General features: G+C 46.6%; 1 protein-coding gene across 2 annotated transcripts in view; it reads right to left on the bottom strand.

Moving 5' to 3' along the window:
* POU2F3 (POU class 2 homeobox 3) overlaps nucleotides 1-25,927 on the bottom strand; it is a gene marked incomplete at both ends in the record, with an annotated part of 72,804 nt that overhangs the window by 10,086 nt on the left and 36,791 nt on the right. Inside the window, 5 exons of one of the 2 annotated variants that reach the window (XM_084250815.1) lie at nucleotides 966-1,107; nucleotides 1,496-1,678; nucleotides 3,918-4,000; nucleotides 6,193-6,295; nucleotides 7,710-7,847. In XM_084250815.1, coding sequence (XP_084106941.1) covers nucleotides 966-1,107; nucleotides 1,496-1,678; nucleotides 3,918-4,000; nucleotides 6,193-6,295; nucleotides 7,710-7,847 — 649 coding nt within the window. The remainder of the gene's footprint in view (nucleotides 1-965; nucleotides 1,108-1,495; nucleotides 1,679-3,917; nucleotides 4,001-6,192; nucleotides 6,296-7,709; nucleotides 7,848-25,927) is intronic. The other variant, XM_084250816.1, reaches the window with a different exon arrangement.

The following is a 25,927-nucleotide window of genomic DNA, read 5'->3' as shown; positions in this document are numbered from 1 at the left end:
GCCTCTTTCTCTGCAGAGGGACTTCTGAGAAGGTAACGCCCCTGGCTACCCATCCTCCGGTCCTTTCCTCCCTGTCCAAGAACTCAGTAACCCACAGGTATCTATGTTCTCAACCAGGAATGATTTTGTACCATCGCCACTCCTTGGGAGATATTTGGTAATATCTGGAGACATTTTTGGATGTCTCAGCTGGGGACAGGTGCTACTGGCATTTAGTGGGTAGTGACCCGGAATGCTGCTCAATACCCTACAATTCATTAGACAGCCCCCCACAACAAAAGATTGACAGGCCGTGGCTGAGAAACAGCGCACATTATTCCCTGTTGCAGTTCTTCCATTCATTACTCCTGATCCTTTGCACTTGGCATACACCCTTGACCTGGAATGCTTCCCTGGCTTCCAGGTCTGATGAATCCCTCTGCAAACCCTACTCCTGCTTTAAGATTTTCCAGATTTATCTAGCTCACAGTCACTTCCTGCCCTCTGAAAGTGACTCAAGAATTAGCTAGTAAGACAATGTATTGTGTCTGCCACCTCCCTGTCTCAGGCATGAGACCCTGGAGCACCCACTTCTGTTTCTCCCCTCCCCCTGCCTCTGACCTCGGTCTATCAGGCAGCAATCTGGGCAAGTATGTCTGCTCTGCAGACCTGAACTTTGCCTCTGGTGAGCTGTCCTGAGGTCTAGTCTGGTAGGTCTGGGGTCAGGAATGGAATGAGGATATATTTTCAGGGCCACAGACCTAAAGTCACACCCTCCAAAGGGCCTTATCAGTAATGAAGCTGACATTTTCATCTTCCCTTGCCTTAGCCCCTGTGTCTCAGTTCTCAGTTGGGCCCAGATTCAGGAGGAGAGGAAAGGGGGTGTTCAGGATCGACTCCCTTAAGCCCCCTTATAGGCAAGTCACTAGCCCCTTGGCTGCAGAATCCTCTCGGGCACACCCCTCCTTGCGTCCTTGAGTCCCCACCTGCATCGTTCAGCCACTTCTCCAGCAGTGGCTTCAGCTTGCACATGTTCTTAAAGCTCAGGTTTAGGGCCTCAAATCTCGAGATGGTTGTCTGGCTGAAGTCATTGCCGTAGAGTTTCCCCATTGCCAGCCCCACGTCTCCCTGCAAGAGAGGAATTGAGAGAGAGGAAACTGAGAGACAGGCTCTTTCTCCTCTTTACCCACACCCCTCACCATCCTAGTATCTATCAGGTTCCCAGAGACCCTTCTGGTACTCACCCACCCCTTTGGTTCCTTTCCAGATTATTTCCCTCTAAGATGGGGAACTGGCTGAATTTTCTCCCTAGACTCTGGGTGGGCCATGCCTGGCTCTCATTCCTCTCCCACCACCAGCAGTGTCTTCGGTTTCCCTCCCTCTCAGGGAGCACTGGGACTTGATGGATTTTCCCCAAACCCACTCGAGCTTCTGATTGTTCTTTAGCCCTACAGTCAAGAAGCCCAGTCTCTGCTCACTCAACCCATTTCTTCCTCTGCCTCCCCCTAAACCAGACCTGTGTGAAGCCCAGCTTAATGCGCCTCTGCTTGAAGGTCTTGGCAAACTTCTCCAGCTCCTCCAAGTCACTGGGTTCATCGGCCCCTCCAGAACTGGGTAGGTGCTTGGGCACTGGGAGATGCTGGGATGCTTCCAGATGGGGTTCTAAAGAGGATCCCGGCAGCCCGGGGCGCCCAACTGCCTGAGAGGGAACACATGCCAAGCAGATCCACAGATATTCAACAGGTCAAAAGGCAGGGCCTGCTATTCTATACTAATAGGCACACTTAGCGGAAGGCAGATCCCTGTACATTGGCTTCCTATTTTTGCACTGGTGTGGAAATTGCAGTTTCTACAAAGGGATAGCAAACAGCATAGCTGAGTAGAAACACCAGGAGTATCAGACAGGGAAGTGACCTTTCTGGGTCTTAGTCTATGACTCACTGTTTGACTCTCAGCAGGTAACTTCCTCCTTTTAGTGTTCCACCATAAAAGGAGTTAGCAGGGTTGTTTACAAAGATTCCAATCACAAATCTCAGACTGGACAAGGAAAAGGTTGTTTGCTTTGCCTGCTCTTGGCCACAAAGCAAAGCAACTGAGATGTTCAACAAGCATTATCTGAAGATAACAGGACATCCCAGACTCACTGTTAGTGGAACTTCCATAAAAATTCACACTTTTGTGATTGCCATTTTCATTTCTAAACCGCCATTTTCTTTCATGAGATTGTTTTGTTTCCTTTTTTTTTTTTTTTAGTCAAAAGCCTCCCAGGGCTATCTAAATATACCTTGATCTCAATGGCATTTGTCAGGAGGTATTCTTACTTTAGTTTATTTTCATCAGAAAATGCACACTTAAACCTAGAACCCATGCTGTGCCCATCTGGGGTCAGAGGTGAATTGAACTTGTGAAGACAGCTGTCATTCCACAAAGGAGGCATGGGAACCAAGCCCAGGGGTCCAGGCACCGTTCAGGCCAGGGAGGCTTCCCATGTAGATAACTTGGCCTAAACCCATTCTCTTCTGTCTCCTTCCTAGTTTACACTTTTCCTAGACTAAGTTTAATTTTTTGCACTCTCTTTCCTGAGACAGAAGTTAAGGGCTCCTTCCCCAAGTGAGGGGGTCTTTAAGGACAGAAGGATTTCAAACCATTGTGGATTTGATCCTGTAATGCAGGGAAAGAGGGTGGCATAGACCAGACCCTCAGGACAAGTCTCAACCCTCATGGAGACTTCCTTTTCATTTGTTCTGTCATCTGACAAATTTGTATTGAGTTCTCTGCTAGACCTTTTCCCTCGCCCCTTCACATCCAATCAGTTATCAAATTGTATTGACTCAGCTTCTCCAAACATCTCCTATTCATCCCCTCCTTTTTACACATATTGTCACAGCCCTAAACCAACCCCGCCCCCCACTCCATGATCTGAAGAATCTTCTAAACAGTCTTTCTGTCTCTGATCTCTCCTTGCACTTTTACAAATGGGAGAGTTGACCCTGAATACTCTCTAAGTCTATGGTGATGAGTCTATGGTTGATGAGACAGAGCCTGGAGGAGGTCGAAGGGCTTATAACGCCGGCGTCCTCATTTCTTTTGGCCACTAGATGGCACCCTCCCCTGTTCCAGATGTCTCCTAAGAGGTCCCTATCCCTTCCTTAAGTCAGGCCTTAGTCATGGGGATCTAAGCGCAGAAAGGACATTAAGATTTCTGCAGTCATCGCCAATCCTTCTGCACAGCCATCTCTGCAGAGCCCTCTCATGCAGCTGTGCAGGCGGTGATCTGCACAGGGATACCCATATGATGGGAGGAGCGGCAGGTCTGCACCTTGGTGTGAGGCTGATCTGGAGATGAAGAGGTGACTTTTTACTAACTGGCTCTGTCAGTTAGTACTGTTGGGCCATGCAGCTCTGCGCTCGGCTCTTTTGCAGTCCTTAGTCCTCTTGAGCTGCACATGTCCCCACTGCTGGAGGCAAGCTAGAACAGTGTGTCTTAAGAAAGACATAGAGGTAAGAGACACTGGATTTGTGTTGTTGGACATCAGGCCACTGGCACTCTGGTCTCCTCCTGAGGGCTTGAGAGCACCCCAGCAAAGCAAGTTGGCATCCCTGGAAATTTCACTGAGCCTTGGTTCTAAGAGCAGGACCCTTCAGGCCTGGTGAGGGCTGGAATAGGTCAATGTAACCCCCTTCTCTGCATTCAGGAGCTGGCTAGCCTGGAAGCTGAAACTTCTGGGTTCTAATTCTGGCTCCAGCAATGATATTGGGACAATCGCCTCTCTTGGCTGTGGCTGAATTTCCCCAAGTGTCAACAGGGATAATCTCCTCTGCTTCCTCTTCCCAGAGGGGTAAGTCTACCATCAAGGGGGTGGGGGGAAACCAGTGAGCTTAACTGTGTCAAGAGCTGAGAGATTCCTAGAGGAAACAGGAAGAATGTGGTTGTTTACCTGGGAGGCCAGGCCAGGCCCAGTCTGCGGGAGGAGGAGAGAGCTTTGTTGCTGTGGAAAGGGGAGAAGATTTGGCTGCAGACCTGGATGAAAGGGGAGGGACAAAGGAACAAACGAGTAAAATCCAGGCCATGTGAAAGACATGATCTACAACTCTGGAGACACGATAACTGTCCCCACCCCCTGCTACCTAATCAGGTCCCTCAACCCATCTTGAGCCCAAGAGAGCCCCAGGGGCACTGCCAGGCATTGCCACACATAGGTGGAGGCGAATCAGACACAGGGATAAACATGTAAACAGCAGTCCCCAAACCAGTCCTTCTGCTTGCCTGCCTGTCTGGTGCACAGGCTGAGGAGGGTCAAGGCCATCTACTTGGGGAGCTCATTACCCGGACTGAAGAAACCCAAGAAGGAAGGAGGTGCAGGGGGTGATTACTAGGAATTCAAGCTGGAGCAGAGGATTTCCGTTTTGTCCATAGAGGCAGCTGGGTGGTTACCTAGGCCTCACCAAAGCTGCAAGCATGTCGGACCAAGTGATGAGGCCGCCCAGCTCCAAAGGGCAGTGGGCCACATGCCAGAGGCTCTTGGAAGAACCAGGACATTTTACACTTGGGAGAAAGAGCTGACAGGGAGAGAGGGGCAGAGGTCTAGCTTCTGGAAGCTCTGTCTGGAGGTATGGACTACCCCTGCTGGTCACACTGTCCAAGCACCTCTTTCTCCTTCCCTTTCCAGGGAAGTTGTTCATGAGAGGCTCTACCTGGTTGGTGGTCACGACAGTGGCCCCTTCAAGGATGCGCTACAGTCAGGAACTCTCAGTCAGTATAGAAAGGGGGCCATTAAACTGCCAAAGCAGACAATAGGAGGGTTGTCCCAATTACAGCACAGAGCAGAACCTTGGGGGTCTCTGCTGTCGCCAAGTTGTTTTGATGCTAACCTTCATGCCCCTCAATCTGAAAAAGTCAGGGCTCAATTTTTCCTTATTAAATAGACAAGGGAGAGGCAGCTTGTACAAAGCTCGTACAAAGAACCTCAGACTGGGAATCTGGAGGCCTGAATAATAATAATAACCTAGCATTATTGTATCTCAAAGTATACAAAGCCTTTTCACATGCATTACCTCAAGTAACTCTCCATGACTGTGTGAGGTAGGGTTTTGCTCTTATTCCTCTTTTATTGAAGAGGAAACGCAAGCTCAGAGGAGTTAGGTAAGTTTCCCAAGAACCCATAGCTAGGAAGTGATTTCTTTTCCCTAACCAATGAATTTTCTCAGATTCTCATTTTTTTCACCCTCTGCATTGTATGCTGAATCATTGGTTATAGCCCTGGGCCATTTTTCACATCACTCTTCAGTCTTCCAAAAAGAAACTAAATTTTAACTGTTATCTTCCCTTTCCTGTTCTAGGAGTATGATGTGAGTATGGTATATATTATTTAGCTAAAATAAATACTAAAAGTTCAGGTATGTTCTCATTCATCATCACAGTGTTCAGAGATGCCTTGGAAATTAAAGATAGGAACAAGTGCTAAAGGCAGAAATCAGAGTTACATTTTATTTGGATTCTGGATTTCCAGAGCTCCCATTTGGAATCTATACAACAGAGGGGACTTAAACTTCCCTCACCTTTGGTCCCACTTGGTGGAGATAAGGGACAGAGGGCCCACAGTGAGTAGGCCAAGAGCATGGATTTTAGGTACACTATTCTGGAACTTTCTACTGGGTCACCAGAGATACAATATGACTACCTGCCACATGTGGTTACTTTTAAAAATGTCAGGAAAATCACTCAGCAGAGCTCCTGGCACATCATGCTCAAGAGGTTTCTTGTTATGAATATTCTAATCTGTTTGCTCTTGGCCCCGTAGTTCTCTGGTAGTAACTTTCCTGCCAAAGAAAGCCTGAAAACCTTCTCTTCTGCCTGTGGGTGGCACTGCCACTCTACCCAAATAAAATCTCAGTCAAGCTTCCGGGAGGTAAAAGTGTGAAATCTGTGTCTGAGAGATTTCCAAGGAATTGGGACTTGTCTGGACAGTGTGTCCCAAGGAGCTCCTCCCTCTTTGCCCCTCCCAGCCCCCCCCAAACTCCCCCCCACCTGGCACCTTCAGTCTCTCCTTTCCATGAAATGGAGGAAGCAGGGAGGGGAAGCAGAGAAGGAGACAGCCTGGAGGGGCAATTCTAGGGTCCTTTCAACACCCTATACTTGGGCTCCCTCGGCCAGCAAGTAGCCATGGCAGCATTTTCCTGGGCCCTTCTGTGTAGAAAACCCCTGTTTCTTACCTTGCTGCCCAGGTTGGGTCTGAGATAGTAGGAACTGGGAGACAGACTGTAGGTGGCTGGGAACCAACACAAGCTGCTGGAGCGGATGAAGAGAAGTCATGTCCTGTGCACGGAAGACACAGATAATTTACACGCGGGGGGTGTGGTTCCATCTGCCTGCTGCCCCTCTATTCCATGGATCTGAGAGTTTGCAGGGAGTGATCTTGCCACATGCCTGTGTATCTCCTGGTGCTTGGCGTACAGTTGTTGCACCATTGGTGCAGGTGGTGTTATGTCTCCTGCATTCAGCTAAATTTGACACCTATTGTTACTTAAATTGTGCCTTGTTGTTTCATTTTTGTGTGTGTCAGTCCCATCTCCCAACTATATATGCCCTGAGGACACAGACTAGGAATAACCCATGTCTTAGGGGCTTACCCTAGAAATGACATGCTATCCCAAGTGTCCTGCTTATTTTTATTTTTTAAAAAGATTTATTTATTTATGTTAGAGGCACGGGAGGGTTAGAGAATTCACCAGAGGGAGTGGGGAGCAGAACAGACAGACGGACCAAAGATATTGTTGAGGGGAGCAGTGGGCGAGGCAGGAAAGATCTGCCACGCCGTGTGGGAATCTCCCTGGCCGGTTGGGAATTGAACCCATGCTGCAGAGGCTGAGGACAGCTTCACAGCACAGCGCTCAACCCGCTGCACCACCAGGGAGGCCCACCAAGTGTCCTTTTAAAAAAAAATTTCATGCCACTTCACTATGCTTAAAGCCATGTCTTGGCCACTTCCTGGACATGAACCTTTCCTCGAGGACAAGAACATTTCTTCCTTAATAAAACCTATTTGATTAAACAGAAAACCTGTTTCCCCAAGGCTCCTCCCACCAGCTCAGGAAATGGGAATGCCAAGCCAATACTTAGGGGATCTGGGAGTCCTGTGCACCCCCTCAGGACTGCTTATATCTGTGCATGGAGGAAAGTCATAAACTCTTGCTGAATGCACAAGTAAAGGTATGGAGGCACATTCTAGTCTTAAATATTTCTGGAAAAGGGGTAGCTACTCCTTCCCTAGGTGACTCACACCAGAGGAAGGCTTCAGGCATGCTCTTCCTTCTCAGATATTTGCTAAGCTTCAGGAGGCTTCCTTCTTCTTCCCCATGCAGCACTCCCTTGTAGTTTGATTTGGACATAAAACCCTGGGGGAGGAGTGAGCCCACTGGTGACAGAAAGGTCCTTGAACTAGAGCGGTAGCTGTCATCACAGAGCTCCCCTGAATGCGGGGGTAGGGGACACCAGTCCCACAGCTGATAGTTCCATCATTTTGCAAGATTGGCTCCTTCTTCTCCCAGACAAGTGGAGGCCTTGTTTTCACATAACCTGTCAGGTTTCCCTTTAAGAGGAATCCCACCCCAACCCAGGCCTCTGAGTCTCCTTCTCCCATTCCCTGCAGGGGCTTCTTTGGACCAATCTGGGTTCACTGAGTGCCCAGGCTAAATGGCCAGCATGTTGCCGAAAGTTGTCTTACACTCACTGGCCCACCGGGAATAGCAGGGCCGGCATTTACCCCAGACATCTGGTTTCCGGACATCATGGAAGGCCCTTGGGTCAGGTGGCATGGCCGGTGGGGGAGGGTCTGCTGCAGTGAGTCGCTGAGGTCCTCAGTTTTAATCTGTAAGCAGAGGATGTCAGAGATGTCAGTTCCAGGTCTCCCCAGACCAGGCCAAGATCAAGGCAGGAGGTAGGGGACACGACAGGACAGAAACGAGCTAGCTCAGTGCCATCTGGGAGGCAGCCGGATTTTCCTACCATGTGTGTCCAGCAGGTAAGGGACAGTACGAGTGGCATCATGAGTACCAACCTGCAAAGTGGGGAATCCACTTGGACAGGCCCTCCTGCGGGACCATGCCCGCACATATTGCAATTTTCTCATTCTCATTGAAATGAGAAACAATAGGGATATAGTAGAGATTTTAAAAGTGGTTAACTCTGAGATGATTTTTTGGGATTGGAAATATCTTAAAATTTTTTTTATGAAATGGCGATCCTAAATCGTGCTTAACCCCGTCCCCCCAAACCCTCAGAGTAAAAATTTGGCTGCTTTATCAGTTCCCTCCAATATTCTGTTTTTTACTTTCAGGGTCCATGAAACCCCAGAGTCTAGGATTAACTCCCCCCACCCCATACTTGTTTTCCACACTTCTCCCCGCTGGGTGCTGAGCTGATCTGCAGCTGGCCCTCTTGGCCTGTGGGGCTTTGGTGACAGTCCCTGGCTGTCTCCCTGCAGGCTGGGGCACGTCTCCTCACACTCTGCTGCAGTTGCAGCTCGAGGGGCCTGTGGCGGTTTCCAAACTCCCTCCAGCCTCTGCCACCTTCAGTGACAGCACCAGCCACCCACTCATGGGTTTCCCAGGTGTCCAAGGGCAGGGCACCAGGGGCTGCTTTTGCCCACCCTCCCTCCAGCCCCCAAACAACTACCTTCTCACAGTTTTTCAAGAGGTCTCAATTGGGGAGGGGAAAGCCAAGTGACTTTGAATTCACATAAAATGGCAAGGCATATAGGCTATAATACACCTTATAAAAAGACACTGGGGAAACCCTCTGGTGGAGACCTTGGCCATGAAGATCTTGGTTTCATACATTTTCTTCTTGGTCTATACAGGGAATGCCACTGACACCTTGGACTCTCTCCTGTCAGTATTTATGTAACTCAACTTGAAGTTTCAGATGAACAGCTACTCTTGTGCTTAATCCCTGTGGGAAAATAGTGCTTTAGGTCACTAAAGAGAGATTTCCCTTTGCTTAGAGAGTTAGGACCGTCCTACCGAGCAACATTAGAGACTGAGGGGGAAGCTAATGTCCTAACCATGGTGACTCTCGCAGAGAGTGGGAATCCAGTGTGTGTTAATTGAATAAGAGACATAAACAGATCTTATCTCTCCTAAGTCAATAGCGGCAAAGTGAGGACAGCATGGAGCAGGGAACCAGGACTCCTTTCTAGTCCTAACTGACTCACTCGCTATGCAACCGAGCAATCATTTCTGGTCTGGGGCACTCAGTGTCCCCAATCTGCTATATAATTCTACCTGATTTCTCTCCCTTAGGATCGGAAAGTGGAATTATAAGTTCCGATTCTGTAGTGCAGTTGGCCGACTCCGGTGGGCCAGGCTGCCACAGTGTCCCACAGAAAGCGAATGAAACAGCACCGGAAGCCCCGGCTACACAGATAATGTAAGAGGATATTTCTTTCAGGGATGGTCTTTACAAATCATTCCTCCCTTCTCCTCTTGCCTAAGGAGACTGACTATTCAGGAGTGTTGGAAACAAAAAGGAGGAAAGGAGAGAGATGGGAAGTAGCCCCATGGGGGCAGAGTTAGAATTTCTGAAAACTCTACAGGCATGGCCACTGGGACTGGTCTCCAGGAAAGCCCCGATCCCTACCCCCACACTCCTTCAGCAATTCCCACCCACGCTTGGCATCTCCATCCAAGAAACTCTGGTGTCCTAGTTCTTCCCCCAGAAACTAGAGTTTTCACCTCCTAGATTCTAGAAAACATTTGTTCGCTGGTTTTATTTAAAAAGCTAGAAATAGATAATAACTTACTTATTTATTTAAAACTACCACCACCCACTTTAAGGTTTGCTCGGAGAGGAGATTTCACTTAAGCAAAGCCTTTGGGGCCAGCTTCCCCTGCCCACATCTCCCTTCTAGAGTCCCCCTCCTGGCTCCAGAGCATCCTTCATCCCAAAGGGGCGATAGGTGAGGCAGGATGGAGGAAGGGGGACAGAGAGAAGGTGGAAAATTGGAGCTGAAACCAGGCTGGTGGAACCACCGCAGGCAGCTTGGCCTGGCTCCAGCTCGGAGGCAAGTGGCAGGGTTCCTTTATAGACTCATTATGCTCAGTGGGGAGATAAGAAGGTGCAGCTATGACAGAGCTTGAAAACATGTGCTTTGCCTCCAACCCGGGCGCTATCTGTTAGAATCAATGCCAGGTCTTCCTGCAACACTTAATTTCAGAAACCAGCGCCATCATGAAAGAAAACTCACCCTTTCATCTACTTCCTGGATCAATTGCCCTCCAAATGCTTTTAGGGGCATGGTCGACCTCCTAGTCTGAAAATGAAGTGCCCCATAGCTGAAAATTCCATTGGGGTTAATCTGGGGATTTCTCCAAACGTTTTATTCCCATACTTCATCACCCCCTGGGTGGGAGGTGTTAACAATACCCGCCCCCCCAGTCCCCAAAACAATTCCAAACAAACCAAACTAAAATATCCTAAAGGAGACTTTGTTTTCTATGGCAAGTTCTAAAATCTCCGGTGTGGCCAGAGAGTCTCAGAAAAGAACAGAGACGAACTAGGAAGAAAAGAAGATACAGCAATACTTCCTGCCTCCAGCACACTTCTTCCACCAGTTCTCTGAGAGTCTGGGGGTGTAAGAAACTAAGAAATTAAGAAATGAAGTCTTTCCCAAATCAAAAAAATCCCTTTCACAGCTGTTGAAGGGAAACGTTTGGAACATGTCCAGGCAACTGGGTGTTGGCTGTGGATCCTGGAAGATGAGATAGAGAGACTTCTGTTGGACCCCTTGGACTTGTAGTGTGAGAACCGCAGGCAAATTGGACGAAAACCCAATTTCCCCCATACTTGTGAAAACCCAACCAAACCCACAGCCTGCCTGGAAGACTGTCTCTAGGAACCCTTTGGCGGATCTTCTCACGCAAGTGGAATATTTCTCCAGGCTCTGCTTGGGATGAACTAATCTCTGGAGACATGGTCACCCCAGAGGGCTCTGCCCTGTCAGAGACATTGATCATCCCATGCATCTATCAGACAAGGTTATTAGTTTAGGATCTTCTCCGCCCACTGAGCTGTGCAAAGGTATTACATGGAGTCTTGGGCAGTGACCAGAGAGGTAAAGAGCTATCGCGGGTGATTATCTTTTCTAATCCCAGTGAACTCCCTGACATCACCTATTTTAGAAAGCAGTAGCCTCATTCTGGGAAGAGAGGGCCCCTTCTGAAGAGCTGGGAGCATTTCAGACATTCCTCACTTGGCTTGGCCTCCCAGTCAGGGGGTGTGGGGACAAGTGTTTACTTTCCCACCTCACAGAGGCCCTCAGAGCTTCAGAGGTGGGTTAAAGGCACATAAAAAGGTATTGCAACCCCTCTTGACCACCACCCCCATGCTCTGTCTACAAAATATTACACTACTACAAACTTCCTGTCCCAGAGATAGGAGACAGAATAGACCGTAGGTGCTGGAAAAGGCGGGGTTCTGGTCCAGACATAAACTTGGGTCCTATAAATGAACCAACTCTTTGGGGATCATGGGATAGGCTTGGTGGGGAGAGGGTGCTCACCTTAGCCCCCTCCCCGTGGCTTGTTCACATGGCGCTCTTGGGGGGCAAACAACCCAGCACTAATGAATATATCACTGACGATGAAAACGATCAAAGCTGTGTCCCAGTTGCATAACTCGTTTGTGGAAAGTGTTTCATAAACATTTCACAAGAAGGAGAATTTCAAAGCATGAACATCTCCCAACCTGCCTTCAATTACAGGCAAGATTTTTTTTTTCCTTTCTCCCCCCTGCTTTTCCCTAGCAGTGAGGAAGTTTCTGTTTTGTAACTGATCTCTGAAGGGCTGGCAAACGTGTTGCTCATGAAAATATCCTAAAAATATATTCTATGCGGTAGGATGGGGCAGGCAGGTAGTTCACCTCAGGTGAACAGGGCTGAAGGGTCCCTCAAGAGATGTTGGCTGTATTTCCTCTTCTTTTTCCACAGTTCTTGGCTTCTTCCCATGAGTCCAAGACTCCTGCCTCTTTGGATGCCTTGAGGAAGTGCCTGGAGACATGGCCTCATCCAGCTCTGGTCTCTAGTCAGCCCTACAGCAGGCCAGCCCAGATGCGCCTTTGCCAGGCACAATGCCATCTTCTCCCTGACTGCAAGCAACTTCTAGGCAAGAGAGGGGTGCAAGTGAGGAGACCCGGGGCCCTCTAATAAACATATAGCTTCTTTGGAGGCTTGGGGTCACTTGGAGTGGCTTCCTCCGAAAAAGAAGCTCTCTGAAGAGGCATTTCATTTCCCCTGCTTGCACCTACTCTGGAAACACAACAAGCTTATCAGTCATGTTATTTAACGCCTTGGCTTTAGTTCTTAGGACACAGCATTGCTAGTGCTGACATACGCATGAAAAACCCCATCATTTGAAGCCCATAAAAGTTTTCTTCTCCCTCTGGCACATAGGTCTCTGAATTCAGGTTTACAGAGTCTGGGAAGGTGCTGCAGCCTCACTGAAGACATATCATCACAAATGTTTCATGGAAGCAGGACTGGAACAGCTTAACCCCTGCACTATTCTCCAGCCCCTCCCAAGACACCATCAGCTTCTGGACGGGAGGCTGATCCTGTTAGAGTAAGAGTCCCATGGTTCCTTTTCTCCTGGTATCTACCTGGATGACAAGATCACAGAGCTACCTGCTCTGGCTATTTGGCTAGGGATTTGTTGCCCATAGAACTGCTGAATTGTCCATTCTGACCCCAAAGAAGTGAAATAGCAGGGGGAAGGGGTGGTGGCAGTGGGGGGAAGAAATGTTGAGCATGACCTTTGAATTAAAGTCTGAAAACTATCTCAGAGCCCACTGTTCAGGGAAACTGGTGTGAGAATGCGGTTGATCATCACACCGAATCTTTTGACCTACACCTGGTTTGCCTATCACTGAAGGATGCTGCTAATTCTTTCAAGGCAGGGGATGATAAAAGACATACAGGAAACAAGTATGAGGCTCCAAATCAACCAGGAGACTTGACCTCAGAATTCATCCCTGCCTCTATTTGAAAGATCTCATATTAAGTTAGTGCATTCATCTCTAGAGGCTTCGATGCTTGCTCCACAGCAGAGGGAAAGGGACGAAATGGGACCTACACAAGAAGTTTATAATGTATAGGAGAGTGGTAGCAGACCAGTAGATATGCTTATGGTGTTGTTAGACCCATTTTATAAATGAAAAGACTGAGGTTCTGGATGTTAAGAAATGTATTTAAGTGTAGGATAGAGCTGAGATTTCAAACCAAGTCGCTGACTCATCTGATCCATAGTTCGACATAATCCTGACTCTCACCGACTGTGTGTGATAGAATCCTAGAATCATAGACTCTTCAAAGAAGCATGGTGCAGATAGTGCCAGGTCTTGGCAGACACATAGCTAGTGTCCATTCCCTCCCTTCCCCATTAGAACAAGAAGGCAATGTGACCATCACCTGGCCCAAACAGTTCATTTTACAGCTATGATTCCTGAAAACCCAGAGTGGAGAAATAGCCTGCTCAGAGCAACACAGCTAGAGTTGCAGCCAAGTTGAGGTCAATCAGGACGGGTCTACTCACTGCCCATCCAGATGTGAACCTTACCGCTGCACGTGACATGACTCTATCTTTTGTTTCTCTCTGATGTTGTTGCCTACTCCAGCTCCTGTAATAACTCAGTAGTAACCCTAATCCCATTGCTCTAATGAGATTTAATCTCAGCCTAAAGAAAAGTCTCCACTCAGAGTTTTCAATTACCACATAGGGTAAGGTAAATTTATACAGATAAACCACACACCTGATACATAACATAATGCACTTGGCTTGGGAACCAGTATTCTGTATTTCCTTGACTTTCTCATGTAGGAATTAACTTCAGGGAGGTGTTTGCTCTTTCTCTCCCTCATTATAGTCAAAAGAATAGAGACGGGAAAGAGAAGATGCAGCCATGCCATGAAATCCCCATTCTATTGTACATTTTCCGATGGGGTTCCGGGGGAAATGAATAAAATAAAGGCAGACACTTTGCTTTTCCTGGACAAATAGATACACACACACACACTCATTCACTCTGCATCAGCTTGTGGTTATGAAGTACTAGATAGGTTTGTTCTAAGCGCACAAGCTCAAGAGAGACTAAGATTTTGGGGGGTGTGTTTTAAAGATAAAAAGCAGTTTCAAATGTATTGTCATTTATTCTTCGTGATAAGTCAATGAGGGAAATGATAGCATTGCAATGGCTTTACAGCTATAGGAGTGCTAGGAAGACACAAGCAGCCTGACACCATCACACAGCTAGGAAGGGCAGAGCCCGATGTTCTTTGTGTCTTTGGCCTCCACACCCTCCCCCTCGTCTGTCAACCGACATTAATATGTACCTACTGTATCCCAAGAGGAACCATGTCACAAAGAAGAATAGGGACCTCCGACAAGTAAAGATGAAATCACCCATGGGCAATGTGCACCCAATCAGAACTATGCACAGCAAGTCCTCACCTAGACTTCTTGGAAACTAACTTTCAGCAAAAGGATTAACAATGGAAGTCCCCTGATGGTGCCCTTTTGTCCAGCATCACCCCGGACTGTTTTTTTCTCATCAACATTATGACATGATGTACCGTGGTGGCAGGAAGGTGTGATAAGCATTGTCAGGAAGGAGGAAGCTAGAGCAAGGGGGCCAGGTAAGGGAGGCTCCAAGGAAGAAAACTGGTGAGCCTCCCTGAAGGGTGAAGAGGGGCTGACCTGGGGAGGCAAAGAAGGGCTTGTTCAGAGTCACTAAGGATGACAAGAAATTCAGTGCCGTGGCCCTGTGGGGTGGGAGAGGTCTCATTAGGCAGCCAGAGCCCTGAGGCCAGGAAGAAGCCTGTGGGATGTACAAAGGAATCAAGACGAGATCGGGCGCGTTCAGGGTGGTATGGCCGTAGACATACAAAGGAATCAAGACTGGACTCTGGGGGCGAAGCGCAACTAGAATAAGAGGGGGAATGGGAACATGGCGAGATTTTTCGCTTAATTCAGTTATGCTAACAGCTATGTGGAATATGGATTTAAAGAGAGTACAGCTATACACAGGGTGACTAGTTAAAAAGCTGTTTATTGCAATAGTCCCAGTAAGAATTGATGAGGATGCCCCTCAGGCCATGACAATAAGAACAGAGAGGAGGGAGGAGACAGAATTGAGAGCCTCCAGGATGGGAAACATATTTCCACACCGAAACGTGTATCCACCATAGAAAAGGACTGTTTATTTCAGGGATTTTCTGTTGAATACCTGCAGAACTAACATAGAAAAAAAATTGGAAATTTTTAAAGCCATATTGCCAAAAAAATAGATGGAATAGAGGACATTTGGGGTTCTGGGAGGTGTTCTTCACTTCCTAAATCATATATTTCTGCCATATTTGGCTTTAAAAAGCTTATTGTTAGTTTTAAATTAGAAAAAAGTAAGATTGAAAACATCGCTCAGTATTTCATTTATCTGTAGAGAACCCTGTAATTTATAAGGTGTTCAACTTAGTTGTAGAGTTTCCTCTTTTGCCTGGTGAAAGTAAAGTCTTAAGAAGTTTAGGGACACCTAATTTAAACAAACAAACACACAGATATGCAGGTGTGTGTATTAAGCAATACTTAGGCATCTATCTCTTCTCCCCCCACATCTTAAATCACTATCTTCCAGCCCACAACCTCGGATGTGGCCTGCGTTACACATTTCCATGATGTTCTACAGTTAACAAAGCACCTTTTTTTGGGGGGGGGGGTTAATGTTTGTTTAATTAAAATAACAATGCATTATTATATTATATTAGTATTTGGTGTTTCGAGTTAAGAATCAACATGTGATATTTTAAATGGCAGAAGAAATATTTCCATCTTATTTTGCAAAGTACCTAATTAGGGAGAAATCAACTTATTTTCTTACCACTTTTTGAATAAAATTTTTAGAGCTTGGTATTTTTTTTAAAGATTTATTTATTTTATTTATTTTTTTTCTATATTAGAAAATGTGGTAAACAGATTCTAAGGAACCTTCCATAATTCTTAAGATGTTCATACCTTTGTGTAAGTCATTCCCCTTGAGAGTAGGCAAGACCTGTGGTTGGCCTCTTCCACTGGAAAGTGGCAAAGGTGATAGGGTGTGCACAAAAAAAAAAAAAAGAATCAACATGTGGGGCCTCCCTGGTGGCTCAGGTGGTTGAGCACCACACTGTGAAGCTGTCCGCAGCCTCTACAGCGCCGGTTCTATTCCCGGCCGGCCAGCAAGGGTACCACATGGTGCGGCAGACCTCTACTATCTCGCCTGCTGCTCCCCTCAGCAGTGTATTTCGTCAGTCTGCCTGTTCTGTTCCCCGATCTGTCTCTGGGGAATCCGCTCACCCTCCTGTGCATCTGGCCTGTACCTCGGTTCTTGTATAAATAAATAAATCTTTAAAAAAAAATCAGCATGTGTATATATTACATTAAATTCACTGCTAAAAGCCCAAATCTACCCTTCACCACCCCATTGTCCCCTTTTTGCTGGTTTTTTCACCCTTTCCTTTCTTTCTGGTAACCCCAATTGGTCTTATAGTCCAAAAGCTTGTTTTTACTTTACTTAGTTTATCTCTTTGTATTATAATGTGTTTTCAAGTATACCATTCTGGTTGATTTTCAAAAATTGGTTATTTTTAGAGTTTTCAAATTCCCATTAAATCAAAAAGGCAGATTATGCTATTTATTCCCATTTCACAGTTGAGGAAAACAAGGTTCGTGAAAAGTAGAAGATTTATCCAAGGCACATGCCTGGCTGGCAGGAGAGCTGTGATTTGAACTGAAGTCATGTTTTAAAATCAACATATCTTTCAAATTCCCAGGATGTTTCCAGGGAAGTCTTCCCCCATGAGTGCATTTTCAATGCCACTGCAATCTGTCCCTTGCCACCTCAAAGCCTTTAATTTCAGTTTTGGATAGATTGCTATTGGTTTTATTTTGAACAGAGATATAGCTAAAAGGTATTATACACATCTCTACTTTCCCTTAAAGGGCACCTGAAAGATAATTTAGCCAATGACTCAAGTGCTCAAGTCATAATTTTGAGCTCCTTTAAAAAGCAATCATGCCCTCGGGGATACTGAAGTGTTTGGCCTCTGTTGGTCCATGCTCTAATGGCCCCAGATTGCTTTTTTCCAGCTCTGCTTTTTCCAGGTTGTTGTTTTTTTTTTTTTTTTGCCTCCTTTCTCACAACCAGGTTTTTATCTGCTACTGATGGTATGCTTGCTTCCAGTAGTCCTCTATTCTAGCTCAAATTTGCATCTATTATTAGCTAAGGGCTTGAAAAAAACAGATAATTAAGCTTCTTACAACTCTTTCTAAAATAAAAGCTTCAGCTGAGAAGTGGCCCATTTGAGGTCTTATTTTTGCTTCCTTTTTGTGCTCAATGGAGTTCTAAAGAGAACAGGGTGCTGGCTCTCCGGATAAGTGAGTTACTGCAGTAGCTTTATATAGTTTAATATTGGGCTTGCTCTTTCATTTAGGTTTTATTGAGCACATAGCTATTCTTTTACCCTTATTAGCCTGGGACAGGGCTCCAGGTGTAATGGTTGTTTCAACCCACACAATGGACAGTAGAAGCTAAGTTCTCCAAGGTAGTTACCAAATTTGTTATCAAAAGGCTGAGTGAACTTGTATTAAGGGACTCTAATTGTATCTGTTTCCCTACTTATAAAAGGGAAACAATCTCTAATTTTTATCCAGGTCTCAAGGTTTAGGACTAAATGTCTATAAAACCTACTTCAGGGAGGGTTTTCCTTATGTTTGTCACCAAAACAATGTGAAGATAAGGATTTTGCATAATTATTACTTGAGAGGCCTCTCTTGCCAACTATAGCCTACTCAGCATGAGCATAATGCCTGTCACCTCATAAGTGCTTTTGAAATATATGAGGAGTTAATGCAGAAATACTTTCAACAAACTTAGAATACAAGCAACTGGATGTCAGAGAAGTCAAATGATTTCCCAGAGGCTGTACAGCTAGCAAGGGACTGAGCTGGAATTTCAATCTAGGTCTGACTGGATTCAGAATCAATCCTCTTTTCACCACATCGCACTAACTTAAAGAGTTATGCCAAGGGCTTCCGTGGCGGTGCAGGGGTTAAAGACAGCGCTATCAAGCGCTGCCACTGCAGCATGAGTTCAATCCCCAGCCGGCCAGGGCGCAACTCACATGGCGCAGCAGACTTCTCCTGTCTCACCTGCTGCTCCCCTCAGCACTATGTTTTAGTAGATCCGCCTGTTCTGTTCCCCACTCTTTCGCTGGTGAATCCTCTCACCCCCACACCTCTGGCCTGTACCCCAGTTCTTGTATGGATAAATAAATAAATTTAAAAAAAAGTAACGCCAAATTAGGCTCATTTCCTCTTACATTGGGTTCCTAAGATCAGGTGAATGTTGTTACTTTTCATTGTAGTCATGCATGCATGTATGCGTATATTGTCTCTGGAGGTGAAGATGGGACATATGGGTTGAGGGTTAATTAACGATGGGTCACTGTCATCCAAGACAGTCATCTCCAGAGGCATGCCGTAGCACTGCCTGTGGTCCAGCCTTGCTAAGAATATTATCACTAAATTAGATAAGGTTGTGGAACACATATTTAATAAATCTCTGTATGAGAAACAGGAATAGCTAGTGCCTTGAATAATGACATCAAGATTTTTTAAAAAGCTTGAAAATATGGAAGGGAGGAAAGTAACATGATAGAAACTAAGAAGTAACTAAAAGCATATACTTTACTTAAGAATATGAAAATTGGGGCCTCCCTGTTGACCTAGGGGTTAAGTCTCAGTGCTAACACCACTGCAGTATGAGTTCAATCCCCGGCCAGGGAGATAACCCACAATTGGAGCAGCAGACTTCTCCTGTCTCACCCGCGTATTAGCAGTGTATTCAGTAAATCTGCCTGTTCTGCTCTCCACTCTGTCTCTGGTGAATCTTCTCACCCCCTGCACCTCTGGCCTACACCCCAGTTCTTCTATGCAAATATAAATAAAAATTTTAAAAAATATATGAAAATTAACTGTATAAGCTGAAGCAACAGTTTATATTTTAAAATGCCTGACAGGTATTAGCTGACTCTAGGAGCATGAAGCTGACAGTGTGATATAATTATCTCTAAGGGAATCTGTAGGATAGGGTGTAGTGATGGAGTACAGTATCGAGGGAGGTTCCCCTACTTGACGGTCTAAGTTCCATAAGGACAGGCCCAATGATATCTTATCTGGGACTGACATGACCAGAATGAGGGCACAATATAGTCTCTGCTCAGTAAAAGTGTGTTGAATGAGTAAAAGGATGAACAAAAGAACAAACGGTCCCACTGAGCTGGCTTCTAGCCAGATGTCATCTGAATATCCAATGTCCACACTGCAGATACTAAGGAGGGGGACTGGCAGACGCAAACAGGCCCATAAAGGCGTCAAGGCACAAACAAGTTCAAGGAATTCGAAGTATTATTGCAAAAATGAACATCTAAAGCAACCCAGTGTCCATCAATAAAGCAATGACAAAGTTAAATTCCATTAAAACAGTGGAACACTATGAGGTCATTAGCAAAAATCATATACCTCTAATAGGTACTGCCACAAAAATCATAAATCTTATTTTTAAAATCAAAAAGAAAGTTACAGATTACACCCAATATTATTTATCCATTTTTCCATGTATCCATATTTACATATGTTCATATATGTACATTTTTAAAACTCCACAAGCATTTAAATATTTTCATTTGTACCCATATCCATGTAGTGCAGAGAGCAGTGTTCTAGATGTGGCCACACCACACGGGTAGCAGCAGTTACTTCTGGGAAGAGGGCTGAGATTCAACAGGGATCAAAAGTCTTCTTTTTTATCTCTAATATAAAATTTTTTACAACAAGGAAGTATTCCTGTATTGTGTGTATAATTGCTTTAAGTAAGGCAATCAGAGCCTGATACGTAAAGTCATTTAGATATCTTTCTGTAGATATTTCTGTGGAGAGGAGGCAGGCTGGGGTGCTAGCTGTCCTCACACATGGAAGGTCTGAGATAGGAGCTGAAGCCGGAGAGTGACGGCCACATGAGGTGGACCAGAATCTCACAGGAGCAAAATGACCTAATACTTCAACCTACCCCCAACCTGGAGTTGGCTGCATTCTAGGTAGGAAGTCCTAGAATTCTAGGTAGGGAAAGCTCTGGCAGAGAGCTGGGACCAGGGGTCATCTGATAGGTGGTAGGTGAGTCCTAGGGGATAGTTTTGGTGGGGGGACATACTGGCTCCTGGTCTTTTGCATTTGCTGCAAATGAACATTTCTCCCCCCCCCACCCCAAGATTTATTTATTTATTTATTTCTACAAGCACTGGGTACAGTCAGAAGCGCGGGAGGGTGAGAGAATTCACCAGAGCCAGAGCGGGGAGCAGAGCAGGCAGAAGGACCGAAGTACACTGCTGAGGGGAGCAGCGGGCGGCAGGAGAGGTCTGCGCACCATGCAGGACCCTCCTCCAGTGGCCAGGGAGCAATCAGGGATCGAACCGGCGCTGCAGAGGCTGCGGGCAGCTTCACAACCCAGTGCTCAACCGCTGCGCCACCAGGGAGGCCCAAAAATTTCTTTTTAAGAGTTTAGATAGGATTGCTTTATCTTGCCAAGAAAGATTAGTAAATCACCTAATATCATATATACAAACCATCTTTTTATTACATACAATTAATATTTTAATAGCAAAAAAAAGGAAAATCTCAGATGGTGCAAAGTGAATATATTCAGTTTTATGAAAATCCTTTGTTGTCTTCTTTTAAAATGTGACTGCAGACAGTGAAGACTTCATTGTAGAACATTAGATTATGGGAAAATAATATTAGTGTGACAATAAGTGGATGGGAGGGAGGAAGAGCACTACCTTTGTGCCAGGCAGCAAAGATGAGTGGCCTCCTTCTGGGAGCAGGAGACCGAGGGCCTAAGGGACCCTTTTGCCCTAAGAATGCACATGTCTCTGACTCACTCTAGAGTTAGAGATTCAAGACATATGTGTCCCCAGTTTATGAAAAATAAAGTCACAGTGACGTCAGATGTCACTGTATACCCCAAACACACTAACTCTGTTATGACCATTGCCAAGGGGCAATTGTAAGGGGTGTCTTGTGGTTTGGGGTGTGCCGGTTGGTACTGAACTACCAGCATCAAAGAGTTTAGAATACAGGGACAGCCAGAGACTTCTAAGCAGACCTGGGTCCCTAGAGGGTAGACACTCAGAAAACAGTTGAGATGCCTCAGCAAATACCTCCTGGGTCCTGGCTAGTCCCTGTTGGAGACTGGATGCATCTCACTGGACACTCTATTTGCATAAACCCAGCAGATGCGCCTTCCTGGAGGTACGTTTTTTGTGGCTCACTGGTTGAAAGATGAAGAGCAGGAGATGGGTGCTCATGGACCCCAGAAGGGAAAGAGGGTGGGTAAGCAGATAGGTTCATCAATCTAGCTATTTAGGAAACACTTATTGAATGTCTACTCCAGGCCAGGACTACTGTGCTAAAATAAATAAAATACAGACCCTTTCTTCAAATATATCAGTCTGGTGGGGGAGGCAGATATACACATACCAGAGCCTGTCAAAGGGCTATAAGGAATAGTAGAAGGAATAGTTCTGGAGGTCTCCCTGGAGGAGGAGACATTTGAGCTGAGTTTGGAAAAATAAACGAGAGAGATATAGAGAGTAAGGATGAGGGTGGAGGATGATGCTAGGGCTCAAAGCACAGTCAGATGCCTGCTATTCCTCAGACCCCCCACCCGCCTCCCCCCACACACACACCTCACTTTCACGACTGGCCATAATTTCAAATAAGATTCACAATTCTTTTTACAAAGCATGCAGGCAGTACTTGCAAGTCCATAGGACCTGGGAAAAGGGAGTAGAAGCCTCTTGTGAGGCCTCCCTAGGTCCTATTCCCTCAGAGGCCTGTCTGAGCACAAAGGGGCAGCCCACAGGAAGAACTAGAAGAATGCTGGGTCTTTGCCAAGTTGCCAAAACCCAGGGCAAAGTCCCAAACCCCAAGTCCTACTTCTCCCATCTTGTTTTATGCCAGGAAAGTGTCTGTTCCTTTCAGGCCCCTGGGCTAGGCCAGGCTCTGGGGTGTCCCACTGACCAGGAAGCTGCCTGCTGTGTTGCCAGGCTGAGCTTGGGGAAGCACCAGCTCCTCAGAGGGGAAGTTGGCTCTGGTTCATGTCAGAAATGGAGGAAGAGACTCCTTGCCTGGGGGTAGTGGTCCTGCCTCCCTCTCCAAACAAGATGGTGACTCTTTCTGGCCTGGTGGTTCTTGCCCTAAAGCTAGAAAGCTCTGGAGCTTTGGGAAGGTAGGGAGAAGCCCTCCAGTGCAACTCCAGTGAATGGGTGTCTCAGTCTTTTCTGGCTTCAGTTTACCAGTCACACTAGTTGCCTACACATTCCACTTCACAGGCCTCAGAGCAGCCCCCCTGTAACATACCCACTGTGAGAGCCTCAGTTAAGTTTATAATTCCTTGTTCAGATGACACACATCTTTGAGAAGATGTCTTCAGGGTCAAGGCAAGATTAATATATAACTCATTTTCAATAAACCCAGCAAATGATGTTGGGGTCTGACCATTAATAGGGTGCTCTTGCTTTCTGAAAAGATTTAGCCTAATATTCCTTTAAATAGTCAGCTCTCTCGGTAGAGATTTTGTTTACAAACCTGACTTGTGTACAGCATCTCGGGCACACCCTTTCAGGTGTAGAGAGGCAGGCCTATGTTTACCTGGCACAGACTGAGCCTGGCATAGTCCTTATTTTTCTTTAGTGACGGGCTAAGTCAGGAACAAGGACACAGGCAAGAACACTTACAGGCAGGTCAGCAGCGGGGGGAAATCTGAGCAGAGTGCCATCTGGAAAAGGGTGAACTCCAGGTCTTCAGAGCCTACAAGGGAAGAGCTAAGAAAGCAAACTATAGGGGCCTCCCTGGTGGTGCAGGGGTTAAGACAGAGCTATCAAGCTAGCCTCAGCAACCCACATGGTGCAGCAGACCTCTCCTGCCGCGCCTGATCCTCCCCTCAGCCATGTATTTCAGTCAGTCTGCCTGTTCTGTTCCCCACTCTGCCTCTGGTGAATCCTCTTACCCCCCACCACCTCTGGCTTACACCCCAGTTCTTGTATGCATAAATAACAATGATAACTCATGTTTACTGAGCACCTACTATATCCTGGAAGCTTTATACTCAAGGTCTATTTACTCCTCCTCCTAACAACATGATAAGGCTGATGCTATTATTTCTGCCCATTTTACAGAGGAAGGAACTAAGGCTTGGAGAGGGTGAGTGGCCCAGGTCCCGCAGCTCCTGTTGGTAGAGGCAGGTCTGTGAGATGTGAGGACTCTGGCAACCACTTTGTCATCAAGCCTAGAACCAGCACACCCTGCACAGGCCGTGCCAACAACATCTGTGGAGAAAATATTAGAAGATGCCAAGGCAGGGAAGGGGCTGCCAAGAGAGAAAAGCAAAATAGGATGTGAACCAAGAATCCCTGTGAACCCAGGTCCCTCCAGGGTTAGATGCCAAGGGGATTTTGGTATTCATGCAGGGTGGGGTAGGGGTGGAGGTGGGGGTTCCTGCTTGGTCTGAACACAAACAGCAGAGGTCCGGGGATAGGAGGGGTATATGGGGGGTGAGGAGGACAGATGTGATTAGAAAATAACCTGGATTTAGGGGCAAGAGACCAGCGGTGAACACAGTACTTGACATCAAGAAGGCGAACTGAGGTGAACTGAGTAAGACACAACTCTGCCACTTAATTGCAAATCACTTTACTATTCCAAGCCTCAGCTCTCATATTTGTCAAATGAGGGTAATCACACCCACTTTACACAGTTACCGTGAGAGGAAAAACCTATTGGTTTAATGAAGTCCCCGTAAGCTGTCAGGCTGAGAGAGACATTAAATGGGATGTGACCTGATAGGGAACTGAGTGGGTCCATAGAAACAGCACCTGAGCCCCCTGGGATGGCCTCCAAAGCCACTCTCTGGACTGGAGGGCTGGACTTGGGGCAGGGAAATTACAGAAAACGCGAATTTGCAGCTGCGATTCTGGCAGAAGTAAAAACCTCCTGGTTACTAGAGCTGCCTTGACAGCCCTCTAACTTGGGGGCAAGGAGAAAACCAGGTGCCACCCCTGCCCTGCAGGCACGCACACAGGCAAACAGCACTCTCCTGCTCCCTTCTCACGCACAGGCCCAGGGAGGTGCTTCTGAGGGCCCAGGGGAAGCCTCTGGGTGGGAACCCTTCTTCACCCCTCCCTTTACCTGGCACTCTGCCCTGAGTCTGCAGATCCTATCTCTGTCATCCCAACTGGCAAGCCCCAGCCTCACTGTGGGATTCACCATGAGCGAGAGGGCTCTGGAAATATGGAAAAATACTGTAAGGTGTCAGATGGAGGCTCTGGGGAACGTGGGTCAGGGCTCATTGGCAGGATTTCTCTCCAGCAGCCTGGTGTGGTACAGTCAGACAGGCCTATTGTACATCTGAGCTCCACCTTGGGTAAGTTACTTAACCTCTCTGAGCTTAATTTCCCCAGCTCTATGTAATGGTTACCTCACCGGACTGCCATAAGGATTAAGTAATATTAAATAAGATACAACTTTATGTAAAGTGCCCTGGATGTCCCATCATTCCTGGGATTGAATTCTGGCCACAGGCCAATCAGCTGACCTTTCCACGCCTTGGCTTCCTCATCTGTGGAAATTATAAAAGTCGCTGCTCTGTGCTATCAGGCCAGAGATACTGTTGCTGAAGTGCTCGGTCCAATGCCTATTAAACTAAGGACTCAAAAACAGTATTAGCTTCGTATGTCATTGTTCCGGGGCCAAATCTGGCTTCACATTCAAGACTCCAGCTCCAAAGAGACTCCTAAGGAGAAGAGGAAGAGTTGGCCTGCTTCTAGTCTCACCAGAGTCTGCAAAGGCAGCTCCCTGAAATTGCCAAAGAAAATCCACTTGGGGATTCTCATGGAGTCAGGGAGAGGGTTCCCACACTTCCCTTTCCTGCTTGCTTCCTCTCTCTTTCCACCTCACACTCACAGGAGAGAAGGTTCTAATACCACTCCCCATCTGGATGTATCCACAGGCTTATGCCAGTACTGGAGCAAGAATGAGCTAGACCCAGACCAGGTGCCCAGAGGGACTTTTAGGTGGTGTTGGGGCCACATGATGGGCCAAGGGTTACAAGAGACAGCCACCTGCAACGTGCAGCTTCTCCCTTCCTGCCTGCTCCTCACTGTCTCAAGTTAGGCCACAAACAGGAAACAACTGACATCTGAGATTCAAGCCAAACTGTGGCCAATGAAGGAGGACAGATTCCCACTTCTTCAAAAGCAAAAACACTTCTCCACTGCTTCCCATGCAAACTTAGAAGATAGAGGCTGGGACTGAGAGATCATGGATTGCAGAAAATATCACCTTTCTAGTAGCACCTACAGTTCATCTGAACTGGTACAAGCCCAGCTTAGCAGCCACACAGGGGGGAAGAGAAAATTATAGGTTCTTCTTCATCAAAAAATAATAAAAGCTAATGTTTATTGGTTGATTACTGTATTCCAGAGACTGTTTTGAGTTACATGTCGTAACTTTCTTCACACTTGCAACATGCCAGGAAGTATATATTAGTATTGTTCTTTCAGATGAAGACTATGGGGCACAGGAGGGTTGACTAATGCAGGCAATTGACTCAACTTCTACATGAGATGGCCTCTCTCCAGGCCAACAGGGCCATGACATTGGGAGAGCCACGGGGCCTGGAGTGTGGCAAGTCTGGCTGTAAATTCAGGCTTTGCTCATGGCCACTGTGACTGGGGGGGAAATTTCTTAAGTTGTCGGGGCCTCTGTCTCCTCATCTGCAGAATTGGAATGATTCCAACTACCTCGCAGGGTT

The sequence above is a fragment of the Talpa europaea genome, assembly GCF_964194135.1.
Source record: "Talpa europaea genome assembly, chromosome: 12".
Taxonomy (NCBI): domain Eukaryota; kingdom Metazoa; phylum Chordata; class Mammalia; order Eulipotyphla; family Talpidae; genus Talpa; species Talpa europaea.
This window is presented reverse-complemented; position numbering and strand designations above follow the sequence as displayed.